The sequence below is a fragment of the Carcharhinus amblyrhynchos genome, chromosome 15 (assembly GCF_965287045.1).
Source record: "Carcharhinus amblyrhynchos chromosome 15, sCarAmb.v2.hapA, whole genome shotgun sequence".
Classification (NCBI taxonomy): Eukaryota; Metazoa; Chordata; class Chondrichthyes; order Carcharhiniformes; family Carcharhinidae; genus Carcharhinus; species Carcharhinus amblyrhynchos.
The window spans coordinates 68,323,018-68,350,304 of NC_137338.1; the positions used below are offsets into that span (position 1 = coordinate 68,323,018).

The 27,287-nt window shown below is 40.4% G+C and overlaps 1 protein-coding gene across 1 annotated transcript in view; it reads right to left on the reverse strand.

The window, feature by feature from the left end:
- The window catches only part of vwa8 (von Willebrand factor A domain containing 8), a 329,616-nt gene that overhangs the window by 241,950 nt on the left and 60,379 nt on the right, over positions 1-27,287 (reverse strand). The window contains exons 5-12 of the mRNA XM_080204136.1: positions 26,317-26,484; positions 24,561-24,725; positions 22,467-22,516; positions 18,741-18,849; positions 18,560-18,664; positions 14,558-14,686; positions 12,555-12,689; positions 12,374-12,451 (exon numbers count right to left, since the gene is read on the reverse strand). Of these exons, the coding sequence (XP_080060262.1) occupies positions 12,374-12,451; positions 12,555-12,689; positions 14,558-14,686; positions 18,560-18,664; positions 18,741-18,849; positions 22,467-22,516; positions 24,561-24,725; positions 26,317-26,484 (939 nt within the window). The remainder of the gene's footprint in view (positions 1-12,373; positions 12,452-12,554; positions 12,690-14,557; positions 14,687-18,559; positions 18,665-18,740; positions 18,850-22,466; positions 22,517-24,560; positions 24,726-26,316; positions 26,485-27,287) is intronic.

Below are 27,287 nucleotides of genomic sequence, written 5' to 3' on the forward strand. Positions count from 1 at the left end.
CTACTTTGGCAGGAAAAATTGAAAAACAGCATAGTATTTAACTGGAGAGAGACAAAATGTTGCAGTACTTTGGGATCTGGTATCCTTGTACATGAATCATAAAAAGTTAACATACAGTTACAGCAAGTAATTAGGAAAGCAAATGACTGTTGACCTTTATTGTGAGGGCAATGGAGTATAAAAGTAGGAAGGTCTTGGCTGCAACTGTTGTGATGTTAGTGTACTTTTAAGAATTTTTTAAAAAGTCATGTTCTCTGCACTTTGTAAGCTGGTCTTTTGGTTTCATTGTGGCACCGGCTTAAATGGGGTTTTGTTCATTTTTACTCTGGGCCCGAGGTACTTTCTGGGATTTGTTTTATGGCCCTGCAATGTTAGTGGGAAGATTAGTTGGCAGGTCATGAGTTTTGGACAGTTCTTTTTTCATAGTCAATTCAAGGTTTAATTTTTAATTTGGCTTCTGGCAGCAGTTTTAATTTAGAAGGTGGCAGATATCAGATTGAAAAGCAGTGTTTCTCTCTGTCTCCTTGGTATTATAGAGTTTGCTGGTTAGCTGGAAGCTGGTCTCCTGGCCTTCCTGGAATGGAAAATTTGCTGTTGGCAGTTGGCTTGTCAAGAGTCTCTCTCTCTCCCCCCAAGGTGTTTTGGGAAGCTGTTCTGACTCCAAGCTGTTCTGGTTTTCTATCCAGAGCCGCTAGAAGTTACCAGACTGGGAGTCAGAGTTTCAAATCTCCACCCAAAGGGCTAAGCTCCTGCATCACGTGAGTATTCATAGTTACTGTGTTAAACCTGAGACAAGGGTTTTGTTTATGGTATTTGTTTGGTTGGAATGGTGTTCAGCTGTTAAAAGTTATACAATATCATGATTTTTTTTCTTATTTGTTGTTAAAAGTTATTGGTAATTTTCTTTCTATACATGTGATCTGTATACTTGAATAAATTTTGTTTGATAAAAGCTCCTTAGTGGGTCAGTTGAATCACACCTGAAGTGTAGCATTTCAGGTTCGTCCTAGCCAAATTCAAAGTGCAAAACTCATGATCCAGGCAGACTTCATAAAACACTTTGGAGTCTCTAACCTGAATTATAACATTGTACAGGGCACTGGAGACACCACATGTGGAGTACTGTTTACAGTTCTGGCCTTCTTACTTAAGAGACATGTGTACATTGAAAGCAGTTCAGAGAATATTCAGGTTGATTCCTGAAATGAAAGGAATGTCTTCTGAGGAAAGGTTGGTCCTATACTCACTGGACTTTAGAAGAATGAAAAACTAAGAATCTCAGGGGCTTGACAGGGTGAATGCTGAGGGGACTTTCCCCTCATGGGGGAATCTAGAACTAAAAATCAGTCTAAAAATAAGGAATTTCCCCGTTATGACAGAGATGAGGAGGAATTTCTTTTGACAGTGTTATTATTTTTTGGAATTCTCTTCCACCGGCTGCAGTAGTTATTGGATCATTGAACATATGTGATGCAGAGTTGGACAGATTTTGATTGACAAGCGAGTTAAAGGTTATGGGGGAAAGGCAGGAGAGTGGAGTTAAGGCCATAATCAAATCAGCCATGATCTTACTGATTGATGGAGAAGCCTTGATGGGCCATTTGGCCTTCTCCTACTTCTTATGATCTGATTTATTTATTGGGATTTAGGCAATACCGACAAAATACTATTTACTGTGTACCCTTAGGGTTTTAAGTGTGCACTGGATAGAAAGAGCACTAGGCTACACTCCCAGACGTTACTACAACCAGGATGGCTGTTCAGCATTTTATAAAAATCATGGATTAGTAGAGATATTAGTTCAGTGTGTTGCACAATTTCAGTGAACCATTTAATAAACATAAAAGTACAAGGTCATTAAGTATTTTCCCCTTTTAAAAACTGCAATTGAAGTGTGTATCAAAATTCTGTTGGATATCAAAATTATCAGAGGGTCCAATGTTGTTATATATTTAAGTACTTACATGATTGCTTTAAGATCTGGTCACATGATTTGACGATGTTGTCACTGAGATGTTTCATAAGCTCCTGCTTTAATGTCATTTTCTGCTCTGTACAGGCAACAACTCCTCCATTCAATCTATTGTCGTTATGTGTGTCTTCACGCTTAAAACCCACAATCCCTAATATAGTTAGGACATTACAAAGAGTAAACTGGCAATGAGTCAGCATCATGTTTCGTTGAATACATCAAGAAAATATGCCAAATAGAAAAAAAACGTTGTGGGCCCTCACACTTACTAGAAGGCTGGGGAAAATCAACAACAGGATTAAAGACTGAAGTGTCAGTGAAGGAAAAACAGACAAATAAATAGTGTTTCTTACCAAAAATAAATATAGGGTGGCACAGTAGCGCAGCAGTTAGCACTGCTGCTTCACAGCTCCAGGGACCTGGGTTCGATTCCCAGCTTGGGTCACTGTCTGTATGGAGTTTGCACATTCTCCTTGTGTCTGTGTGGGTTTACTCCGGGTGCTCCGGTTTCCTCCCACAGTCCAAAGATGTGTGGGTAAGGTTGATTGGCCATGCTAAAATTGCCCCTTAATGTTCTGAGATGTGTAGGTTAGATGGATTAGTGGGTAAATATATAGGGATATGGGAGTACAGAATGGGTGGGATTGTGGTCGGTGCAGACTTGATGGGCCAACTGGCCTCTTTCTGCATTGTGGGGTTTCTGTGACTCTATAAAAAATTAGGTAGACCTCGCTAAGCTTCTGTGCCTGTGCACATTGCAGTGTGCAGCAGCAGAGCAGGAGACTCACAACACAGTTGAAAAACGGTGGTCGCTCTCTGTATAATTTTAAGTAGGGGATTTTCCAATCAGAGAAGGGTAACTGGCACATTTGAAAAGAAAGGATGCTTTGCTGTACACTTGAGGTTGTTTGAAAAAATAATAAATGCATCAAGTCTACGGTCACCAGTGTAAAGAAAGGAGTACTGGGAAGACCATAAAAAATACTAAGCAGTCTTGAGTCACAGAATCATAGTGGTTTACAGCATGGAATCAGGGCCTTTGGCCCTGAGTCACCGCCAGAGTCACAAGAGAGATATCAGGTCAGTTAGATTCATGGGTCCTTTCAATGAAGAAAATTAATCATGGAGTTCCTATGTGGAAAATCTTTAGTTCTTTGTGCAAGCAAATAAAATTGAAAAGTAGTTGCTTGTGCCAGCTTTTCTCAGTACAACAAGAAGAAAACCTTTAATTTGCTGTGGAGCATGATCCATCCAGCAAAGTCGGGAACCATAACTTATGATGCCTTGACAGATTCCTGAAGGGCATTACTCTCTAAAGCCATTGATAATGTGAGGAATTAAGTGGAAGTTGAAAGTATTGCTCAGTCCGTGGCAAGCTTAATAAGGCTGATGAGTACATGGGACTTAATAGAATTGAGGGTTATAGGTAAGCCTAGTAGGTAGGGATATCATCAGCACAACTTGTGGGCCGAAGGGCCTGTTTGTGCCTGCTCTATGTTCTAAGGCTGGTATGACAATGTGAGTTTGGTGAATCATTAAAAGATCGTCTTGGAGATCGCCCAGTTTCGTCTCCAAAATGAGGCTATCCAAAGAAGATTGCTGACGGAATATGCTTTGACTTTAAAGACAGCAGTAGGAATCGCAGAGTCGGTGGAACTGGCTGCCAAAGAGGTTTTGCAATTTGGTGCAAGAATGAAGATTTCAGGATGAAGAATTTGGGGACTGCTCATAAGACATCAAAACAGCAGCAAGGATGTCACAGATGTGCCAAAATAGGCAGTTGAATGCTATACCAATGTTGTTGCTTTATCAGCTTACTTTTATTGATTGAGCAGATGCACCAACCAATTTTGCTAATATTCTTTATTTTCCATGAATAGATCATTTGCCTGTGACAGCTTCTTGAGTGCAGAGACAAAGCAGAAATGATCCTGTGGTGGGGAAGATGATGCATATGATATTGAAATGAACAACAGCTGAAACACATCATACGCATCCTGATTTGAAACCATATGCGTCAAGAGAACTTGAGATGACCACCCAAAGTGTGTATCTATTGTGGAGAATCCAAGTGATCATTCCTCCTAGTACACATGGCAAAGTTCTTTAACAACTACGTGAAGGACATACTGGTGTAGTCTGGATGAAGGAATTAACACATTTTGGTGGCAAGGTCTGGATGCTCATGTTGAAGAAAAAGTAAGGCATTGTCAATCCTGTGCATGAATAAGAAATACACCACCACTGTCTCTTTTACACCCATGGGAGTATCTCAAAATGCCATGGCAACAATTGCATGTAGATTTTGTTGGTCTTTTTAAGGATACACGCTCAAAGTGGCCAGAAGTTGTTTGCATGAGATCTACCACATTGGAACAAACCATTAGCAATATTAACTCTCACTTTATTTCACAAGAGTTTGAGGATTATCTCAAAGTAAATGATAGTCAGTATACAAAATCCACACTTTATCATCCATCAACCAGTGGATTAGCTGAAAGATTCGTACAATACTTGAAACATCCTTTAAATGTTTTGAAAGAGAAATGATCACATCATGTGAATACCTTTCTGACATCTCATAGAAACACTACTCATGCGACTACTGAAAGTTCACTTGCATTATACTCTTAAAGAGAAAGTTGAGAATTACGTTTGATTTATTATTACTTCCAGCAACTTGAGAGTAGAGCGTCAACAATAATCTCAAGTTGCTAATCGAGAAGTGAAGGCAAAATAGCACTCATTTGAATAAGCAAATTGAGTGTTAGTGCATAATTGTGCCACAAGTGAGAAATGGGTACCAGCCATAGCTTAGCAAAAATAGGTCCAATTTCTTACATGGTTCAACCGAAAATGAACAATTTTGGCGACACTGTGCTGACAAATTGTTGTCATCTCAAAATCATTTCTTTGAACCATCTCCAGAAGCATCAATTTCTTTAGTCCCGAGCATTACGAATACTACTATGCAAGACTTAGTTGAATCTGAGTTGCCTGATGATCGTGTCTTTGCTACTACACCATGTGAGAATGATGTAGAATTAGTTCCAAGAGATATCTACTGAAGTTCCAAATCATATTTCCAAGGTAGAGGACAGCCAAATTTCAGAACATCATATAGAACCAAAGAGGAATAGACGTCCTCCTAATTAACTTTCTTTTTGACTGTGTGTAATGGTTAATGGTGCAAAGTACTGTTTTCTTAATCCTATTTGTAGCATTGCAGTAATTTGTTCTCATGACCAGAGAAACAGGGAGGGTTGTTATTTATTTAATTGGTTGTATGATTGCTGTGATGTCATTGGGGTGTTTCACAAGCTCCTGCTTTAATTTCATTTTCTACTATATACAGGCAACAGCTCCAACAATAAATCTATTGTTGTTATTTTGAAACTAAGGCCCTGATTTTCCCGGCATGGCCACCCGAGGCTGTAAGATTGCGCCCGAGGTGAACGGGGAATGCCATTCTGCGAGCCTCACCTGCCCCGATTTCAGAGTGGCCATGCCAATAAAAATTAGGGCCTAAGTGCGCAAGCCATATCATTTTCTTTTTGTTTAACCTCTGACTTGGTTAGGACATTACAGATGTTTTTGACATTTACTATATATATGAACTGAGAACTCTTCCTTCTTTAACTTTGAGTTTTACTTGCTGAATTTCTCACTTCCATTAATTCTGTTCCTGGAGATCATCGCTATTTTTGGCAAACAGATTAATGGAGGATCTCCAGTGCACAGCTCTTTTTTCCCCAAAAGGAATACTTCAGACACTTACCAGCAAATTTGGAGTTTGTGTTAATGCAAATAGAAAACGGGCTTCTCTTTTTAGCTGAAGTAAGAGATGACCCGTTTTAAATGTGAACTTTTTAAGTAAAGTGCCTGTATCGCTAGTCATAAATGAACAAAGGGTCAATAATCGTCTGACAGAACTGCAGTAAAAAGTTTTGTGAAATACTGGTTTGCTTGTGTTTATTGTCAATGATATTATATGAGCAAGCTATAAGAAAACATTAAAAACACATTTTCCCTCCACAGCTTTAACAAAATGATCACCCTAAATTGATATAATACGTGACTTCTCCACCATCAACAAATGCACATGTAAACTCATTTAGTTCAATTACGATATCAAGCTGAATATATACCCGATGTTAGTGTCCGTAAGTACAATCTGCGGCATCACTACGATAAAATGATATTCAAGATTGTTACCAAGGAAACAAACAACCTGCAGTGCAAATATAGAAAGAACGATGGATTTTACGTCACAACAACTTCAAAACGAATTCAGCACCAGTATCCCAGAGCAGAAATCAATCCAATGTCATCATACCTCACTGATTTCCTTCATGGGCAATGTTAAAGTAGCCTAACTGAACAAAATTATTAAAATTCCATGTTCATATTTTGCCAGGATGTGGGACAGATCATCCATTCATTTCTATTTAGTTGCATCAATCTATTAACCTATTAATGTATTCATGAACTTTCTACTGAAACATACCAACACTAAATAATTTCTCAACTTATATTTTGCACAGCAAGCTTTGTTTAAGTTGGCAGTCATTCCTAGGAAAAAGTTACTTTCCAGATATTTTAAACATCGAAGACAGGAACTGCCACTGGTGGTGGAGAAAGCTTTAATATGTTGTAACATTAATTGTTTGCAACTTCATTACTGGCATTAACCCAATGTTAAATCGGAAGCAAAACATACTTCTGTTGATGTCACAAATGGTGATTTCTGACATTTTCACACTACTTTCCTTAAACTTAGTGGCTAGAATCTTGCGCTCCTATTAAGGGAAAATGCTGAGGACTCTGCTACTATTGAGGGACACAACAGCACCACATCTTCCACTGAGCTCACTTATCCTATTGTTCAATTAAATTAAAATAAATTATTATTTTTAAAGTGGCAGGGACTCATAATTCAAAGTTTTCCATGTATATTACAAACATGTTAAATTTGGATTTTTCTGTTCAGTCAACAGTGTAAGTCACAGCTTTACTGCTGACAGACAAATCTGGGCCTTTTTACTTTAGCTATTTGTACATAGAATAAACAATATCTATTGTTTCAGTACAATGAGTCTGCCTAGCTTTAAATTACTGTTGGATTATAAATTGATTGAAAGCTTTGCTAAAGATTCAATTGCTCAAACCATGACTGTTCAGAACTCTGCAGTTCCACATATTTTCTCAATTCCTGTTTATCAATATTTTGCTACCTCCTGTCTCGTTCCCCGAGGGCACTGCTTGCTACTGGAATACAATTGATGTGGAGTTGCCGGTGTTGGATTGTGGTTTGCACAGTAAGTAGTCTCATAACACCAGGTTAAAGTCCAATAAGTTCATTTGGTAGCTTGAGCTTTTGGAGCGTTGCCCCTTCATCAGGTGAGTGCAGGATTTGTTTCAGAAACAGGATATACATAGAGACAATGTCAATTACAAGATAATGGTTGGAATGCGAATCTTAACAGGTAATCAAGTCTTCACAGGTGCAGACAGTGAGAGTGGAGAGAAGGATAATCAGAGGTTAAAGAGTGTGAATTGTCTCCAGCCAGGACAGTTAGTGAGATTTTGCAAACCAAGGCAAGTTGTGGGGGTTACAGATAGTGTGAGATGAACCCAAGATCCCGGTTGAGGCCGCCCTCATGAATCATAGAATTCTCTACAGTGCAGAAAGAGACCATTCTGCCCATTAAATCTGCACCAACAACAATCCCATCCAGGTTCCATCCCCACAATCTCAAGCATTTACCCTGCTAATCCTCCTAATACTAAGGGACAATTTAGCATGGCCAATCCACCTATTGTGTGGAACTTGGCTATCAGTTCTGCTCAGCGATTCTGCGTTGCTGTGTGTCATGAAGGCCACCTTGGAGAACGCTTACCCAAAGATAACAGGTAGAATACCCTTGACTGCTGAAGTGTTCCCTGACAGGAAAGGAACATTCCTGCCTGGTGGTTGTTGAGCGGTGTCCATTCATTCGTTGTCATGGCGTCTGCATGGTTTTGTTAATGTACCATACCTCAGGGCATTCTTTCCTGCAACATATCAAGTAGACAATGTTGGTCAAGTCACAAGAGCACGTATTGTGTACCTGGTGGATGTGTACTCATGTGAGATGATGGCATCCATGTTGATGATCTGGCATGTCTTGCACAGGTTGCTGTGGAGATTGTGTGGTGCCGTGGTCACTGTTCTCCTGAAGGCTGGGTAGTTTGCTGCTGACAATGGTCTGTATGAGGTTGCGCGGTTGTTCGAAGGCAAGTGTGGTGATGGCCTTGGCAAGATGTTCGTCTTCATTGATGACAGGTTAAAGGTTCCAGAGAAGATGTTGTAGCTTCTATGCTCCAGGGAAATACTGGACAACGAAGGGTACTCTGTCCGCCGTGTCCTCTGCTTGTCTTCTGAGGAGTCTGTGCGGTTTTTCACTGTGGCACGTCAGAAGATCAATGAATTGAGCTCCGTATCCTGTTCTTGTGAGGACGTCTTTCAGTGTCACAGATCTCCTCAGAAGACAAATGCGAGACATGGCGGACAGAGTACCATGGCAAGACATACCCTTTCACTGACATGGATGCCAACATCTCACATGAGTACACCATCCACCAGGTACACGGTACATAATCTTGTGACTCATCCAACATTGTCTACCTGATACGCAGGAAAGGATGTCCCGAGGCATAGTACATTGGGAAGAGCATGCAGATGTTATGACAACGGAAGAATGAACAACATCAGGCAGGAGTGGTATTCCCTTCCTATTGGGGAACACTTCAGCAGTCAAAGGCATTCAGCCTCTGATCTTCGGGTAAGCGTTCTCCAAGGCGACCTTCACGGCAGAACCACTGAGCAAAAACTGATAGCCAAGTTTGAGGATGGCCTCAACCGGGATCTTGGGTTTATGTCACACGATCTGAAATCCCCACGACTTACCTGGGTCTGCAAAACCTCACTAATTGTCCTGGCTGGAAACAATTCACACCTCTTTAATCTGATTATTCCTCTCTCCACTTACACAGTCTGCACTTGTAAAGACTTGATTATCTGTTATGACTTGCATTCCAACCATTATCTTGTAATTGAGTTTGTGACTACATATACCCTGTTTGTGAACTGAACTGTTCACTCACCTGATAAAAGGGCAATTGCTCATGTCCTGATTCCACTCAATTCTTGTCAGCAAGTGTCTCCTTATAACATATGTACTTAAGTAACCACGTATCAATGCCCTTAACTTCAAGTAATATAATTAACAAGCTGGTGTCCATCAGTACCTCACACAAATTGCCCTTCTTCATCTCTGAGCCCACATATTGACTCAACCAACCACAGATATGAGTGGCACAGTCATTAGCACTGGTGCCTCACAACACCAGGGACCTGGGTTCAATTCTGGCAGTGGGTGGCGTCTGCACATTCTTCTCACATCTGTATGGGTTTTCTCCAGGCTCTGGTTTCCTCTGATGCTCCAGTTTCTTCCCACAGTCCAAAAATGTTCAGGTTAGTTGCATTGACAATGGTAAATTGCCCCTTGGTGTCCCCGGATGTATAGGTTAGATGGATTAGCTATGGTAAATGTGTTAGATTATGTGGTTAGGGCAGGGGAAAAGGCATTGGTAAGATACTCTGTCAGAGAGTTGGTGCAAACGCAAGAGGCTGAATGGCCTCCTTCCACACTGCAGGGATTCTACATGATTCTATTTGATTCCAGATGGATTCAAAGCAGTATCTCAACTTGTTCTCCCCTCAGTGTTCACCTGTTTTGCACTGGAATGACTGAATGACAAACAGAAATGAAAATGCTGCCTGAATTCTCCCTCTTTTGTTAATTCAATTAATTAACAGTTAACACAGCTTAGCTCAGCAACCAAACCAGAGATTTTCCTGTGTGGACAGCCGAGTTACAGAACTCTTATCATGACCCAATATTATTCCACAAACAAATTCCAACGGTTACTTCTTTTCAGCATATTTCTTAACCATTCCCAGGTCCTACACTGAGTCCACACCAACCTAAGGTTTACATGGCAATATTTTCTGAATAAATACCACTGCACAAGAAGTTACTGTCCACTCAAAACTAACTAAGCAGATTAGTTAGGCATGTCTTTCCCCTTCTACATTTCTGCTGGCTGCTAGATTATCATCACACACTTGAACTGTTACAATCATGGGATCCATAAGATCGTTATATTTCAGGAGTGTTTCTTTAAATTTATGGTCAGGCGAAAAGGGGTAATTGTTCTAAAATCTGCCTAATGATAAGCCGGGTGGGTTGACTGTGAGGGGTCAAAGGGAGGCTGGCTTGTTTTACTGCAAAGAAGATGCAAGATATTTACACAGGAGTCAATGGCAACAGCCTGTGTGCTAGCAATGGAGACTGAGAGTTCCAAAGTTTCAGAAAACCGTGGAGAATTGTTGGACTGTAAACAGCTGTGCTTTAAGCTGTCCATTTGTTTCTCTGATAAGAGATAATTGGACTCTCAAGGATAGCTATTTAGCACTTCTAACTAGATACACATTGCCATGGGAGAAGATGCAGATGAAGCCATTGTAAAGGTCCTTCTTTAGGTTATCACTGAATATCACAGAGTTTTTTGGGGTGCCTGCCTGGATCCAAGAGAGAGGAAGTAGCTTGAGGCCAAAAAAATCTCTACAGTTCACCACACAGGTTGAAGCTTGTGCTCTGATTGGAAAGACCAAATTCATGGGGAGTTAGAATGAGATTAGAAGAATCAGTAACTAGGACTAGAGGAGGTGCCTCTTGGAAAAGAAAACCTCACTGTTGAAAGAGAGTTAGTTCTAAGATACCAAATTACCAGGTTGAGAAAACAAAAGGAATAAACTCTCAGTTTAAGAATCACTTCGGATTGATTTCAGTTGGGTTAAAAATAAGGAAGGGACATTATTTTCTGTAGTTTAAAGTATAAATTGTGTACAAAAAAAATTAAGTCAATAGTGCTTTTTATTAGTCATTTATTATTGTAAAACTTTTTAAACGGGTAATGCCATGCCATTCTTTCAGATATTAACTGGAAGTTAGAACTTTTTAATAAAGTTGTTGAGTCCCTACAAGAATCCTTTTATAGGGACTCAATTGACTTCCTTATTTTACGCCACATATGTCTCACTATCACCCTTTTGAATGTCAATACTATGACAGTCCGTTTCCCATCTGATGGAAGTGCTCTATCTTACATTGACCAGTCATCAGCACCTCAAAAACATACTCCCCTCTGTCTCAGTACCATAGCATAAACACCAAATGTATTTGCCTTAAATTCCTTTTGTTTCTCTATCCCCTCATAAGTATGCAGAGCATTGAGTCTTCTGTTCCTGTCTTCACAAGCGAAAAGCTGGAAGTACTAATGGGCTAACTATTTCATACTCATTCTCACCTTCAGGCTCATTAGCATCATCTTGGATGTGCACACTTTATGCACATCTTCATAACACTGGGGAAAAATATTCCTACTACAATGACTCATAATTATGAACTACCTTCCCATGTTGTACCAGTCTTAGCCACAGTGCAATATCATTCACTTTCCCTTTTCTATTTTGACTATTGATCCTTTCCATTCTGGCCCAGCTGTCGCTCAGTGCAGCCATTCTTACCTGTGAGTTCTAAGTAATTAATTCAAGCACCACTCCCACCTCCAGAAACTGGTGTACATATCCCAAGCTGACACTCTCATGCAGTACTGAGTGAGTGCTGCCATGTCAATGGTGGCATCTTTCAACTAACATATTAAGATAAGGCCCATCTGCTCTCGCAGGTGAATGTAAACAATTCTATGGTGTTATTTCAAGGAAAAGCCAGGGTCTTTGCTTCAGTATCCTGGTCAATATTTATTCCTCATTCAACATGAGCAGACAGATGATCTGCTCATTATTATACTGCCATGTGTGAGACCTTGATAGGTTCAAATTCGTATCAGTACTTTGTTACCTCATTGTTATAAAAGCAATTTGGGACATCCTGAAGTTACAAGATGTCCAGGCTGTCTTTTTCTTTTCTTCATTAAGTGAACCTCTTACTGTTTTCATCTGAGTTATTGCCATTTGAGGTCATTGCAAGGTTCTCTTTCTCTGACCTGCTAAGTACTGGTGCAGGGCTTTCCACATTTCTGCTTTTGACACCCTGTAGCTCAAAACAGTACCTCACCCACTTTCTCAAGTGCAATTAGCGATGCAGAACAAATGCTTCGTCAGCAACCCTAAACTTTAAATGTTCTATGCTCCTTATATTTTTGGCCAATATCATTTCTCAAATTTACTGTTCTTCTGGTTTGTCAAGCATTATCTTTTAGTTTTTCATTTCTTGTTTTTGTTATTTAATATTACCAAAACAAACAAATAGTTTACTGCACACACAACAGTACCTGATATAGTGTGATGGGTTCAATTCTATAAGCCAGCAGGTCAGCGAATTCCTTAGCGATCACAGTTTTGCCACAGCCCTATATAATAGAATTAATAAAATTTCTAAATGAATCATATAACAATTAAAATTGATGCCATTAGAAGCGTTGCAATGCATAACATAATCCACTTTCGTATTACCTTTCCACCAATTAGACACATGTCCTTTACCATGTGGGACTGCATCATCTCTGCCAGGAGCCTGTCATGACTGGATGTCCTGATGAAATTCGGTGTACTTGTGTGAAACTTTAAAGATCTTGTTCCTATTGGAATCTATAAAATTCATAGATTAAAAACAGATCCTTACTTTCAAAACCTACTTCACACTTTAATATTAGATTTGCAAGATTTTAAGTCATTTGATTATCTTATAACATTGTTCATGCAACTCTGTGCTCCATTTCGCTATAACTTTGTGTATGCGTGTTGGTGCGATTCGCTCAGAAAAGGCTTTAAGAAACACAGCAGATAAACTGATCGCTTTTAATTCATAGTCATGCGAATCAGAGGGTTCTTCATTACAGGACAGTAAAATAGAATCCAAATAGGAATGGAATATGCAAATCAAACTGGAATATGTATTCCAGCTTCCATGACTGATGATTTCCAAATGGCTCCAGTGGCTAAAATAATTGTCAATGTCAGACAAGTATGGAACAAACTTTAATTTAAATTGTTGGTCATTCATGAGACACTGTTAATCAAGGATGTGGCTTGTGTTACTGGACCTAACAGAAAATTGAATTAAAGTAGTCCACTTTATTTATTCATATCAAAGCAAATTTCACTGAATTAAGATTACTATTAATGCTGTGCAAAAATTAGGGCAAATTCCCTTCACTCAGTCAGATGGTGCCTTTACAGAGAGTATGGGCTAAAGTCAGTATTGTAATATGGTAACCTGATTCTCAAAAAAAAACCCTGTACATGCAATCTTCTACTGGGTGTACACAATCACTGGATTAATCCCCACAGTCATTTCACCATGGACAATTTAAAGGATGGTGCTGCATACGATTACATTCATGCCATCGATCTATTAACAGATCAATTTCACAGATCTACAAATTAAAGTCAAATCAGGCAGCAACAACTGAGAGAGGCCAATTAACAGTAACTCCCAATTTATTTACATAAAAAAAGTTGCCATACAATCACTCTGCCTGATTAGAAGCCTGACCTTTATATCAATATAAAGCTACACAGACAAATCAAACAGAATATTCCTAGAAGTACTCAAATATATATTTATTTGTCTATGATCTGGTATGTTATTATAATATCTGTAAAGTGTTATAATATCTGTTCGAGATTCTAAGTTGAAAAAACAGGCTGTTCAGTAAAGCTAAAGTACAATTGCTATCATCAAAAATATCATGACACAAAACAGGACCCAAATACAAAAAAATTGGAGAAATGAAAGCTAATTTGGCAGGGGGATAGAATACAGAGTGGAGGTTTAGTGGGGGTGATGCGCAGCTAAATATAGAAGAAAAACCAAGTCAGTCTGGAAGGCAGGGCAAAGATAGACAAATTAAGACACAAAGGAACGTGGCAAAGCTGGATGGCATATACTTTAATGCAAGGCATCTTACAGTTAAGACAGATGAATTGAGGGTGTGATTAACACATGGGAGTATGATATTATAACTATCACCAAGACATGCTTGAGGGAGGGGCAGGACTGGCAGTTTATCATTCCAGGGTATAAAATCTTCAGGCGAGAAAGGGAGGGGTGTAAAAGAACAGGTGGGTGTTACATTATCAATCAAAGAGTCAATCACTGCAATAAGGAGGGATAATATCTTAGCAAGCTCATCAATTGAGGCCAAATGGGTAGAAATTAAAAACAAAAACAGGCAATTATTTTGCAGTCAGAGATAGAAGAGTAGCTGTGCAGGCAAATCTAGAGAAATGTAAAAATTATACAGTAATAATAGTAGAGGATTTCAGCTTAATTGGGATAGGCAAAGTATGAAAGGTTTAGAACGGGAGAATTCTTAAGGTGCATCCAGGAGAACTTTTTATGCCAGCGCTTAGAAAGTCCTATAAGAGGCACTGAACTGAATTTTAGAAAATGGAACTGGGCAAATGATAAAATGCAATATGTATTCCCATCCATTTTACCATTACTTTATTACCTGAAATTCTACTTCTTGGTCACCAATTTGAACAGTGGCTATGGCTTGTGGAGTCTGTCCATCGATTTCTTTTATATCAGTCACTGCCTTTGGGGTCGAGGAACTTGAAGAGCCCAGCAACTCAAATGTCTGAAACAAACAGATTTTCAACTTAGTGATTCCAATGGAAGTGATTCGTCATGATAACATCAATAAAATTCACAATGCAAATGGCATTCTCCTTCTCAGAGCATTTCTGCTATGCTGATCAAATAATACGTCTCAAGAAAAGGCCAAAATATGAAACACTAACAGGGCAGTAATCCTGTAAGGTGCTCAAGATTCCCAGCTCGGGAAGATCACATTGGTGTCATGCGATTGTAAATTACAGTTGTTCTTCGAGTCTGGTCCCATAGAGACAGTTCACAGAGTGCAGGGCTAGGCTGAGCAGACAGCCTCCAGATGAAACTGCAGCAGCATCACATAAGGAGTGAAAGAAAATCAAACAAGAGTTCCATGAGCTCAGCGACACCTCATCAGCTAAAGGAGCCCACTAGCAAAGTTTGGGAGCTAGGCGATGGCGAGGAGGATTGCTGCAGAGTGCAGGAAAATATCAATAGACTGGTCAGGTGCGCAGAAAAGTGGCAAATGGAATTCAACACAGAGAAGTGTGAGGATATGCATTTGGGAAGGTTAAACAAGTCAAAAGATTACACTATAACTGGGAGGATACTGAGAGGAGTGGAGGAAATAAAACCCTTGGAGTGAATGTCCACAGATCCCTCAATGTAGGACAGGGTGGTTAGGTGGTTAATACGGCATCTGGAATCCTTTAGTTTATTAGCCGAGACATGGAATATAGCGGCAGGGAGGTTAGGCTGGAAATATATAAAAGATTAGTTCGGCCACAGTTGAGTGCTCTGTGAAGATCTGTTCACTACAGTACAGAAAGGATGCAATTGCATTACAGAGTGTCCAAAGGAGAGTTATGTGGATGTTGCCAGGACTGGAAAATTGCAGCTCTGAGGAAAGATTGGATATGCTGGGGTTGTTCTCCTTGGAACTGAGGGGAGATTTGATTGAGATGTACAAAATTGGAGGGGAATGGATCGAGTGGATGGGAAGGGTATATTTACTTTAGCAAAGAGATGAGTGATTAGGGGGCATTAATTTAAAGTGATTGATTTTCCACCCAGAGGGTTCTGGGGATCTGGAACTCTCTGTCTGAAAGGTTAGTAGAGGCAAAAACCCTCAGCTCATTTAAACAGTGCGGGATGTCTGCCTTAAATGCTGTAACCAGCAGGACTTTACACCAATGTTGGAAAGTGGGATTAGGCTCAACTTTCAGGTGGTGCAGCACAATGGGCTAAGCGGCCTCTTTCTGTACTATAAACCTTCTATGATTCTAACACCATGGATATGAATCCTTGCAGACTATGATAGAGAAACAGGGAGATAGATGTCAAAACATGCACACATCCTCTAAGTAGACTGCTATAATCTTCAGACAATTGTGCAGTCAACGTACCATAAATAAGCATGGAAAAGTTGACCTTGTATAAAAGTCACCTCATGGCTTTTAGCCTCAAAGTTGATCCCAGTTTTTAAAGATCACACAACATTGTGATTATTAATTACCTACTGCTAATTCTTTAATTGAAGGAGATAGTTATGGTATACAGTACACACATAACTGGGAGCAGCAGCTGGGAATCAAGCACTGCTTATTTTTGTGTGCTTCAAATAAATCAGCGAATCAACTATGTTTTTACAATAATATGAGGGTTTCATGTTCATCATTATTGGGGCCAGCATTTTATTCCAGACTTTTATTAATTAATTGAATTTAAATTCCCCAGCAGCTGTGGTAGGATTTGAACACATGTCGCAGTGCACCGTGATTTTCAGTTTTCTGGTTCTATCAAGACAGAGTACAAACATACCTGGAGAAAAGAAATATAGAAACAGATTGCACTTTGAGGACTTCTCATTACTTCAGTCAAAATGCTGCACGGTCAATGAAATATTTTGAACTGTAGCTTTGATTCTGATATGGGGAAATTTACAACTAAACTTACACACAACATGATCCCACTGACAATGCAATCATAATCATGTGATTTGCCTTTGTGATACTAATTGAGGGAGAAGGAAATCAGGGAGAACCTTTCTGCTCTTCTCCAAGTAAGTAAGCGTCATGTGATTTTGTTTTACATCCACCCGAGAGGCTTTATCATTGAATGTTTACAGCACAGAAAGAGACCACTCGGCCCAGTGTGCCTGCATCCATCAAATGACGAGCCACGAGTTTAATCCTGCTTTTCAGCATTTGGTCCATAGCCTTGCAGGTTACAGCACTTCATGTGCAAATCCAGACACTTATCAAATAAGTTTGCCTCTACTACTCTTTCAGGTAGTAAGCTCCAGACCCTTACAACCCTTTGTGAGAAAGTGTTTCCTACTCTCCCCTCTAATCTTTTGACCAATCACTTCAAATCTATGACCCCGACTCACTAACCTCTCTGCTAAATATGCCCTTCCCATCCTCTCTATCCAAGCCCCTCATTATTTTGTACATCTCAGTAAAATCTCCCCTCTGTTCCAAGGAGAACAACCCCAATCTATCCAATCTTTCCTCATAGTTGCAAATTTCCAGCTGGCAACATCCCTGTAATCCTCCTCTGTACCCAAATGCAATTACTCCTTATGAGAAAAACAGAAAGAAATAAGCTGATTCCAATAGTTACTCTAAACTACCTACAGCTATCAAGATATCTTCTTTCTTGGGATTACTTTGGGTATTTCTGCTTTCTCAGAATACTTTGCTCTGTTTTTCTCTACCCCTCTAAATTTTGATGATGCTATTCACAGGGGCATTTGCAATTAATACAGAGGCTGACTCAATTCCAGTAGAATAGTCATCTGGTTGAGAGTTCCCTGCCTGGCAAATAATAGATACAACTCATATTGTACAGCAATGTGACAGAGCACATTGCAGCACCACTTCTTTATCTTAACATTGGAAATATTTATTTTTAATTTAAATATTTGCACTTGTATTATGTTACCAGTTACATTTAAGTAGCAGTAAAAGTTATTTTTTCTTAAATCAGAGGTGTCCTCCCATGACACGAGCTAAGGTGAGGGGGGAGAAGTATAATTTGGATACGAGAGGGAGGTTTTTCACACAGAGGGTCGTGGGGGTATGGAATGCACTACCAAGTAAGGTGGTGGAGGCAGGACGCTGGACTTGTTTAAGGTTTACTTAGATAGGCACATGAGTGAAACAGGGATGGAGGGTTATAGGAGACGGTTTTAAATAAGGGTCAGAGCCTCGGGACGTTACTGGAAATCTAATGCTATATGTGTTGATGTTTTGTCTCTTTTACTCCGCAGGTGCGTCAGTCCACCTTGTTATCTAACAAGGGGCATGCACACAGTGGGTCGTGCGTGGGTTGCTCTTGGATGTTTCGAGAGTGGCCTAGTACTTCGCGTCGTGTGTGTGCTTAAAACTGGACCAGCAGATGGGCACCACAACAGCTCAGTGACTATCACTGCTAGCTGTGCAGGTAGATGGATTTGGGCCCAGTGTCTGTGGGAGTTTGCGCATTCTCCCTGTGCTTGCGTGGGTTTCCTCCGGTTTCCTCCCACACCCCAAAGATGTGCTCTTAGGCTGATTGGTGGAACAAATTGTCCCTAAATTATTCTCCCCTGAATCTGGTTTCCAATGGGGGTACCATATGCATACACACGGGTCAAGGTAGGTGTAGAAAAATGCTTTGTTACGATGGTGGCGCAGGCTTATTGGGCCGAAGGGCCTGTTTCCCGTGCTGTGTTGTTCTTTGTTGTTCTTTGACACATTTGCAGTGTGGAACATATTCAGCTACAATATTGAGCACCTAACCTGGTCTGTCCCCTTAAGGGCCATTCCCGTGGAGAACTGATCTAAATGGGCAATCAGAGAACAATTGTTCAGTACACTGCTCACAATAACAAAGGCTTCATTTTCGCAATGGTTCCTACCTTCATTACATCCTCCACTCCAGTTCTACCTTCTTTTCCAAGCATTAAATCATATGGATAAAGTCTGTGGAGCAGTTGCTGGGCAGACAGCGTGGGAAATGCATCCTGGTCAGAGAGCAGCACATTAATTAGACCGTCTGAAGAATTAAAACTCGACTACTCTACTTTCAGTAGTACGTACCATGATTTTAACCACGGCTGCTAAGTTATCAATGGGGAACTCAGGCAGACCAAGGGTTGTGGACTCTTGAGAGCAGAGGGTCGTTGCGAAAGATAACATCTGAGATACTCTGGTAAAACAGAATAAATGCTTTAGTTATTAAGCTTCAGGTTCCCAACAAAATGTAGATTTTCATTTAATTAGACAGCTGATTGTTGATTTTAATTTTCAGTAAAGTTTTAAAAACTAAACCTTATTCTGCTGAAATAGCACAACACTGCAATTTGTAGAAATTTTCTTATTTGTCTTCTGAAGTGAGGGTAAATTTCAAACCCTCTGGGCACAGAATGTTCTGCCGGGGTGCAGATATTGGGATTTCAGGTTGGAAGTCAATGCTCCCAGCATGCTTCAGGAACGCTGAAACTAATTAACCATGCAATACCAACCGCCAGAATCAGGGCCTGCATGAATTGACATGTGAGGATTGCAGTATTCAGAGGATCCACATAATTTGGAGGATTAATAAGACCTTATCCAAGCAGAACTGTTGTCCCTCGTGTGGTTGGATGAACTTCAAGCACAACAGTTGGAACAACCATTTATCAAGAGATAGGGATTATATTTAAGTCTGAGTTAAACTAATTTTTTGGTCTCTCCAGGAATCAAGAGATATGGGGAGCAGGCAGGAAAGTGGAGTGAAGCCAAATATTAGCCATGAACATGATGGCTCGGTAAACCTTGCTCCTATTTCTTATGTCATTATGTTCGTTCGGTGTCACTTAAAAGATTACGTTACCAGCTAAGAGCTCATGAGACTGAGGGTAATGTATTAGTACAATCAGAGGATTGGCTAACTAGCAGGAAACAAAAAGTGAGGATAAATGCATCATTTTCAGGTTGGCAAAATGTAACTTCTTAGAATCATAGAATCCCTACAGTGCAGAAAGAGGCCATTCACCCCATCAAGTCTGCACTGACCATAACCCCACCTGGCTCTATCCCCATAACCCCATGTATCTACCCTGCTAGTCTTCTTGACACTATGGGGCAACTCACCATGGCCAATCAACCTAACCTGCACATCTGTGGACTGTAGGAGGTAACCAGAGCATCCAGAGGAAACCCACGCAAACATGAGAACATGCAAACTCCATACAGATGGTTACCCGAGGCCAGAATTGAACCTAGGTCCCTGGCGCTGTGAAGTAGCAGTGCTAACCACTGTGCCACCAACAATGCAGTTACCTGCAGTAAGCTTTCTTGAGACGCCAGGGATTGAACACAGGTCCTCATACATGTGAAGGGTGCCTCTACCACTGAGCTACATCTCCAAATCCACACCCCATAGAGGGCTTGAACCCACAATTCCTGGCTCTGAAGATCAGTCTTTATCCATTAGGCCACTTGTGGAGTGCTAAACTTCACTTCACTACAGATCACTTCTGGCACCTCAACTATTTACAATCTATATTTATGAGCTGGATGAAGGGTCAGAGTGCATTGTAGCCAAAGGTGGGTAGAAAAGCAAGTAGAAAAGGAAGATACAACGGAAGATGCAAAGGAATATAGATAGATAGTTTAAATGAATGGGTAGACATTTGGCAGATGGCGTATAATATGGGAAAATGTGAGGTTATCTATTTTGCTAAGAAGAATTGAAAAACAATATTATTGAAACAAGGTGAGACAGAATGCTGCAGGATAGATGCAGCTGTGCATCCTTGTACATGAAGTTAGCATGCAGGTACAGCAAGTAAATAAGAAAGCAAATTGAATGTTGGTCTTTATTACAAGGAAAATTGAGTATAAAAAGAGTGAAGTCTTGTTGCAGGGCACTGGTGAGACCACACCTGCAGTACAGGGTACAGTTCTGGTCTTCTTAAGGAGGGACATACTTGCATTGGATGTAGTTCAGGGGTTTACTCAGCTGGTTCCTGGGGTGAAGGGGCTGTCCTTTGAAGAAAGGTTGAGCAGGTTAGGCCTATTAGAGTTTAAAATAATGAGAGGTAATCTTATTGAAACATAAAATTCTGAAGTGGCTTGACAGAATAGATAAATGCTAAGAAGTTGTTTCCTCTTGTGGGGGAACTTAGAAATAAGGAATGCAGCTGCAGAATAAGGGATTGCCCACTTAAGACTGAGATAAGCGGAAATTTAATCTCTCAGGTCATTGGAATTCTCTACCACAGAGCAGTGGAGGCTGGGTCACTGAATACATTCAAGCCTTGAACTGTCAAAGAGGGCTAAGGGTCACTGGAGAGCAGATAGGAAAATTGAATAATATCAAAATCAGATCAGCCATGACTTAATTAAAAGCTGCAGCAGGCTTTATGGGCTGTATGGCCTCCTCCTGCTCCTATTACTTTCGCTCTTAAAACTCTATCAACCTCAGTCCTGAAAATGCCAATGTCCCTAGGATCTAAAAGTTTTTAGGGGGCGGAGATGCTGTGTTCTAAATTTCCATTAACCTGCACATGGAAAGCAATTTCTGATTTCATGCCTGTCAGCGTCAGTCTAAATTTGAAGTTCTGTCTCATTGTTCTGGACTCTCTCACGAGGGAAATACTTTCTTTGAATCTATCTCCTTGGCGTTTATTGGTAGGGGGATTGAATTTAGGAGTCGCAGCGTCATGTTGCAACTGTACACAACTCTGGTGCGTCCGCACTTGGAGTACTGTGTGCAGTTCTGGTCCCCACATTACAGGAAGGATGTGGAGGCTTTGGAGAGGGTGCAGAGGAGGTTTACCAGGATGTTGCCTGGTATGGAGGGGAGGTCCTATGAGGAGAGACTGAGGGATTTGGGGTTGTTTTCGCTAGAAAGAAGGCGGCTAAGAGGGGATCTTATTGAAACATATAAGATGATTAGAGGTTTAGATAGGGTGGATAGTGATAGCCTTTTTCCTCGGATGGAGAAAGCTAGCACGAGGGGGCATGGCTTTAAATTAAGGGGGGGTAGTTATAGGACGGATGTCAGGGGCAGGTTCTTTACCCAGAGGGTGGTGAGGGATTGGAATGCCCTGCCTGCTGCAGTTGTAAATGCGCCTAGTTTGGGGGCGTTTAAGAGATCCGTGGATAGGTTTATGGACGAAAAGGGATTGGTTTAGATTAGTGGGTCATTGTTTTTTAACTGGTCGGTGCAACATCGTGGGCTGAAGGGCCTGTTCTGCACTGTAATGTTCTATGAATCATCATTTATCATTATCAAAATGATCATTTTTAACATTTTGAGTAAGGCATCCCTCAACGTTCTAAATTCGAGGGGCTGCAGTCCAGCTAAAAGCAATCTGTCCTCATAACTTAACCCTGATTTTTAAAGTTAATTCCATGGATCCTGTACATCTCAACCTGGGCAATTCTCCATTGGAGGTTCATCCATTAGGTAGAATTAAATGTATGAAGTAGGCAGTTAATGAAGGCGATTAGCTGCACGCAGAAAGACTGGATGATCGTGCATGGAGCTCAGACAGGAAGTGATTATTTGGTTGTCTGGGAGAATCAATGCTGGGACCTTTGTACACAGTGAGTGAATGTGGGAATGTATCCATTACAACTCCAAAGGAGGATTAAAAAGCAAACAGACAGTGAAATACTGAGGGAATAAAATTGGGGAGACAGGAACAATAACAGGCACACAAACAGAGACAGATACTGAGAGGAGATAATGGATATACACACAGCTGCCTAACTGGTTGACCAGCTGGTTTGTGACTCTGTGCTTGCTTTACAGATATCATTAAACAACCATACCTTTCAGAGGATACATTTGGTCCAATAGCATATAAGACTGCCAACTGGTCCTGGCAAAATAATGAAAATTAACATTGTCAAAAAAGTGAAAAGGAGTGAAGAACAGAAGCACATTGCTGGCTGACTCAGAATTCTTTTGAGCAATAAATCCAATCCTGCTATTTTCTCCTTTGAAATCCACCTGCTCCTAAACTCATGCTGGGGCATGGTCTACTGCAAGGTTGTCCAATAACTTGGACTGGGAGCTGCATATACATTTCAAAATGTGCAAGTGAATCTTAAAAGGTTGTGCAGAAATGTTAGGCCAATATACGAGAATTCAACCTCCCCAAGAACTCAACCCCTGACACAAATATCTTCTACATATCCCCATATATTAGAGGGTCTATGAACATGAATTGAGACTGCCCTCTGCCTCCCAACCCCATCTTACTACAAATATCCAGGTTCCATTTTATGTGAAAAGGGGCCAGACCCCATAAGTAATGCATCAAAAGAAACTACAGATATCTAATGATAATGACCAGATCAGGAGCTCCAAAGTATTTTGTGAAGTTAGCCTGAACCCTAACTTTTACATTTAATATTGGCATTAGAGTGAGCATAAGGTGTGTCAGTCCAGATACCATTCAAGGGGCCCATGAGGAAGCTTTTATCAAAACAAACTTTATTTAAGAATACAGTTAGAATATAACCAAAAAAAAGCATAACCTTTCCCAACTAAAATACTTAAACATGACAAAATATAATTTTTAACAGCTAGCTATCTCTGTTGCTTCAATTCAGCAGTATCCCCTACTGAAACGAATCCCTTCTTTCGAACCAATTAACACAAAAGATGCTTATGTAGGTACCAGATTTCCAGACAACTGAATTCTAATTCTCATGCAGTAACTTCCAGAGAAAGTTCCACCTGGACAGCAGGATCTCAGAAAAAAGGCTTATTTATTGGCAGATTCCAGTCTCCACATCAGACAGAGCAAGAGATACAGGGAAAGCAAACCCTCTAAAAATCCCAAAAGCAGACTACCTTGAGTTCTCTGTGAAAGCCTAGCTGCACCGAGTCATATTTTTCTTTTGTCTTAAGATGATCTTTCTCTATACCCTAGCTATTATGACTGTAACACTAAATTCTGCACTTTCTTGTTTCCTTCTCTATGAATGATATGCTTTGTCTGTACAGCATGCAAGAAACAATATTTTTCACTGTAGGCTAATACGTGACAGTGATATTTCAAATCAAATCATATGACTTTATCTGTCAATCAACCTAATTAAGCCCCACACCGAAATATCCCAGGGAAAAACACAAAATAACGGAACTTTACATTAGTTCAGATTAAATCAAACATTGTAACCATTAAGATCAATTACACAGTTGCAGAAACAATACAGTGCTGCTGAATCGAGACAAAAGGGCTCTAATAATATTGAAGGGACCAGTAAAGCACATAAATATAACGAAAATACATTTCCTAAAGGCATAGTATTGTCACATCAATAGCAGCAAAAAGCAAGACACAAAACTTGCCCTGTTTTTATTTCCAAAACTTCCATACCGCTGTCCATCTCCACTTTCATTTTTCTTTCCCTATTGCGCTTGATCCCATTCTTATTTCCATCTTTCTCACCCCATCATCATTCCCATCCTTTTCTCACCCTCTAACCTCAGCTCTCTTCTCCAGGCTCAGTTTCACCATTATTCCTCCTATGCTCACCACCCAGCTTGTCCAGCCCTAAAACAAGTGATAAGAATTTAGCTTCAGTCTTTCCCCAGGTGGAAGGACTAATAGTTACAAATAGGCTGCTCCTGAATTGATCAAAGTCCATCAAGCAGAGAACAGGGTTTTGTCGTTCTCAATGCCCTGGAAGTTTTGAAGCTGCAGATTAGCTATTTAAAGCTTCTTTTCATACAGAAGTACAATTAGTTATGGAGATTATGAAACATTAATTGCAATACAAGAATCCATTACACACAAAAGTAAGATCAAAATAACTGTGGTATCATTTTTAATTGTGCATGATGGAGAAATCACAGTACATTTAGAGTAAGCTAGCCACTGAAACTACCACTGCATAGGAAGGCTGGATTACCTTAAAGGGTAGACAATAAATGTCTCTGGCCTGAAATCTTGAACGAAGCGGAGGATCCAGAGGATTTCCGGGATACTTTGGGACTGGCAGACCTAGGGCTATAACTCTGAAGTTCTCACTAACACGCACAATCTTCCATGCTTCCAGCTCCTCCCTTGTATGTTCCTATATGAAGAGCAGCATATTAACAACAGGTCAAAACAGCACTGTACAATAAACCTTTCAATGTGAGCAACTTTGCTAGAGATTCAAAGTAAGTCAGTTAGCTACTTAAATAAAGAGGGTGTAACTGCAACTTGGCAGTGGCATGAGCCAGAAAGTTGTCGAATCACAGTCCATTCTTACACAGGAACAGATACTATGCACTAGCATATCAGTGCAGTAATGAGGGAGTACTGCATCGTCACATAGGCCATCCTTTGAATGATATGTTAAAATGAGATCCCATTTCGAACATCAGATAGCACCAATGATCCTACAGCACAATTGAAAGCACAGGGAAGTCCCACAGTGTCCTAGCCAATATTCACTCCTCAACCAACATGAATCGTTCTAACTCCCCATGAATTAAGCTGGTAGTTTACGTCACTAATTGTGATGCCTGTAAAATGGTTCATATATTTGTCTACATTGTCTGCACCTTGAAGTGATGCATTATGTACCAAAATGGCAGTTAGCACTGCTGCTTCACAGATCAGGGTTCAATCCCAGCTCATGTCACTGTCTGTGTGGAATCTGCATGTTCTCCCCGTGTCTGCATGGGTTTCCTCCAAATGCTCCAGTTTCCTCCCACAGTCCGAAAAATGTGCTGGTTAGGTGCTTTGACCATGATAAATTCTCCCTCAGGTGCCAGAGTGTGACAACTAGGGGATTTTTACAGTAACTTTATTGCAGTGTTAATGTAAGCCTACTTATGACATTAATAAATAAACGTTAAACTTTAAGTGCATCATGTACCAACATCTTTTCATTCTGTAATAGGGTACAAATGTCAATGGTAAAGTCAGCTTTTGTTGCCCATATCTAATTGCCCTTTGAACTGAGTGGCATGCTCAACCATTTCACAGGGCAGTTAAGAGTTATTCACCTTGCTCTGAGTTTGGAGTCACATGTCGGCCAGATCAGATAAGGAAAACATGTTTCCTTTCTTCCCAGCTGCCATGTGGGGATTTGGCCCCTTGTCTCAAAGCACTTGCCTGGGCCTCTACACTACTAGTCCAATGGCATTACCATGACAACCGCTGTCTTCCCAGGAGGCACTACACAAAACCAGTCTTAGCCGTCTGTGTCTTCAACTCTCTCTCATCGTAAAAGACCATTATTTAAAATCACCTCTTCGTTTAGCTGATTGTCCCATCTAGTTCCTCCCTCTTTGACCAACTGATTACTTTATTCACACCACTTTGGGAAAACACTCAACATTCAATGTGTCATTTTAATCCAAGCTGCCGAGTTGGACCTGTCATCGGAGCTACCATTGGGACGGAAACAACTCACCTTATGGAACTGATGAGAAAGAAAGGGATCGCAGGCCAAGAGGGGAAGGTCAAGCAGAGAGATATGTTGCATTGTTGCTCAAAAGGCATTTGAAATATTAGAGAGACTTTAAAGTGCTGGAAAGCACTTTAAGTCCAAAGTCATTCTGTAAAAAGTTACTGGAAAGAAAAATGCGAGTTAACAGTGCGACAAAGCAAAATGGAAAATAGAATCTAAAGGACTCAATATTTTAGGATTATCTGAAACAAGTCCCCTTTACCTTCAGCAGTTTGTCATAGCGATCTGCAGACATAAGGAAACGCCCATCTTCCAGTTGCATTTCCCGGTTTTCCAGCAAGTTGTTTAAAACGGGTAACACATTGCGTTCAGCTTTTTCCAGTCCTTCTAGCACTAATATCCTGCCTTCAGTCGCAGCTCGAACAGCACACTTTCCGTGAGTAAAACAAAACAAAGCACTTTAACACAGGGACAAAGTCACAAAAAGCGACCAACACTCTTAATGTAATACAACCAACCAGAGATAAAACACAGGCATTGGACCCAAAATATGCTATCAGTCACACAGGAGGACGCTAACAATAATATGCCAAGCAAAAGTATATAGTTATGCTTTCTGATGACCATGCCTATACAAACTTTAAGTAGCCTACAACCTTCAGCTTCATTTGACAAAGGAAATTATCTTCTTAAAAAACACTAAATATTTGAATGATAGGAACGTCCAATGCATTACCACACGGGGGTATTTGAGGGAAATAGCTTAGATCCATTTAAGGGGCAGCTACATAGGTGCAGATAGGGATGAATATATAGAAGGCATAAGCAAGAGGATAGCTAGGAAAGGGTAGGTCCACTTAAGGACAAAGGAGGGGATTTATACGTGGAGCCAGAGCAAGTGTATGAGGTCATTAACGAATACTTTGCATCAGTAATCACAAAGAAGGACATGGTGGATGGTGAGTCTAGACAGGAGTATGATGATATTCTAGTAAATGTCAATATAAAAGGAAGTGTTGGGTGCTTTGAAAAGCATTAAGGTAGACAGGTCCCAGGGACCTGATGGGATCTGAGAGGGGAAATTGCTTGAGCCTTGTACACAATCTTCGTATCCTCTTTAGTTACAGGAGTGTTCCCAGAGGACTGGAGAATAGCCAGTGTTGTTCCTTTGTTTAAGAAGGGTGACAGGGATAATTCAGGAAATTACATCAGTGGTAGGGAAATTATTAGGGA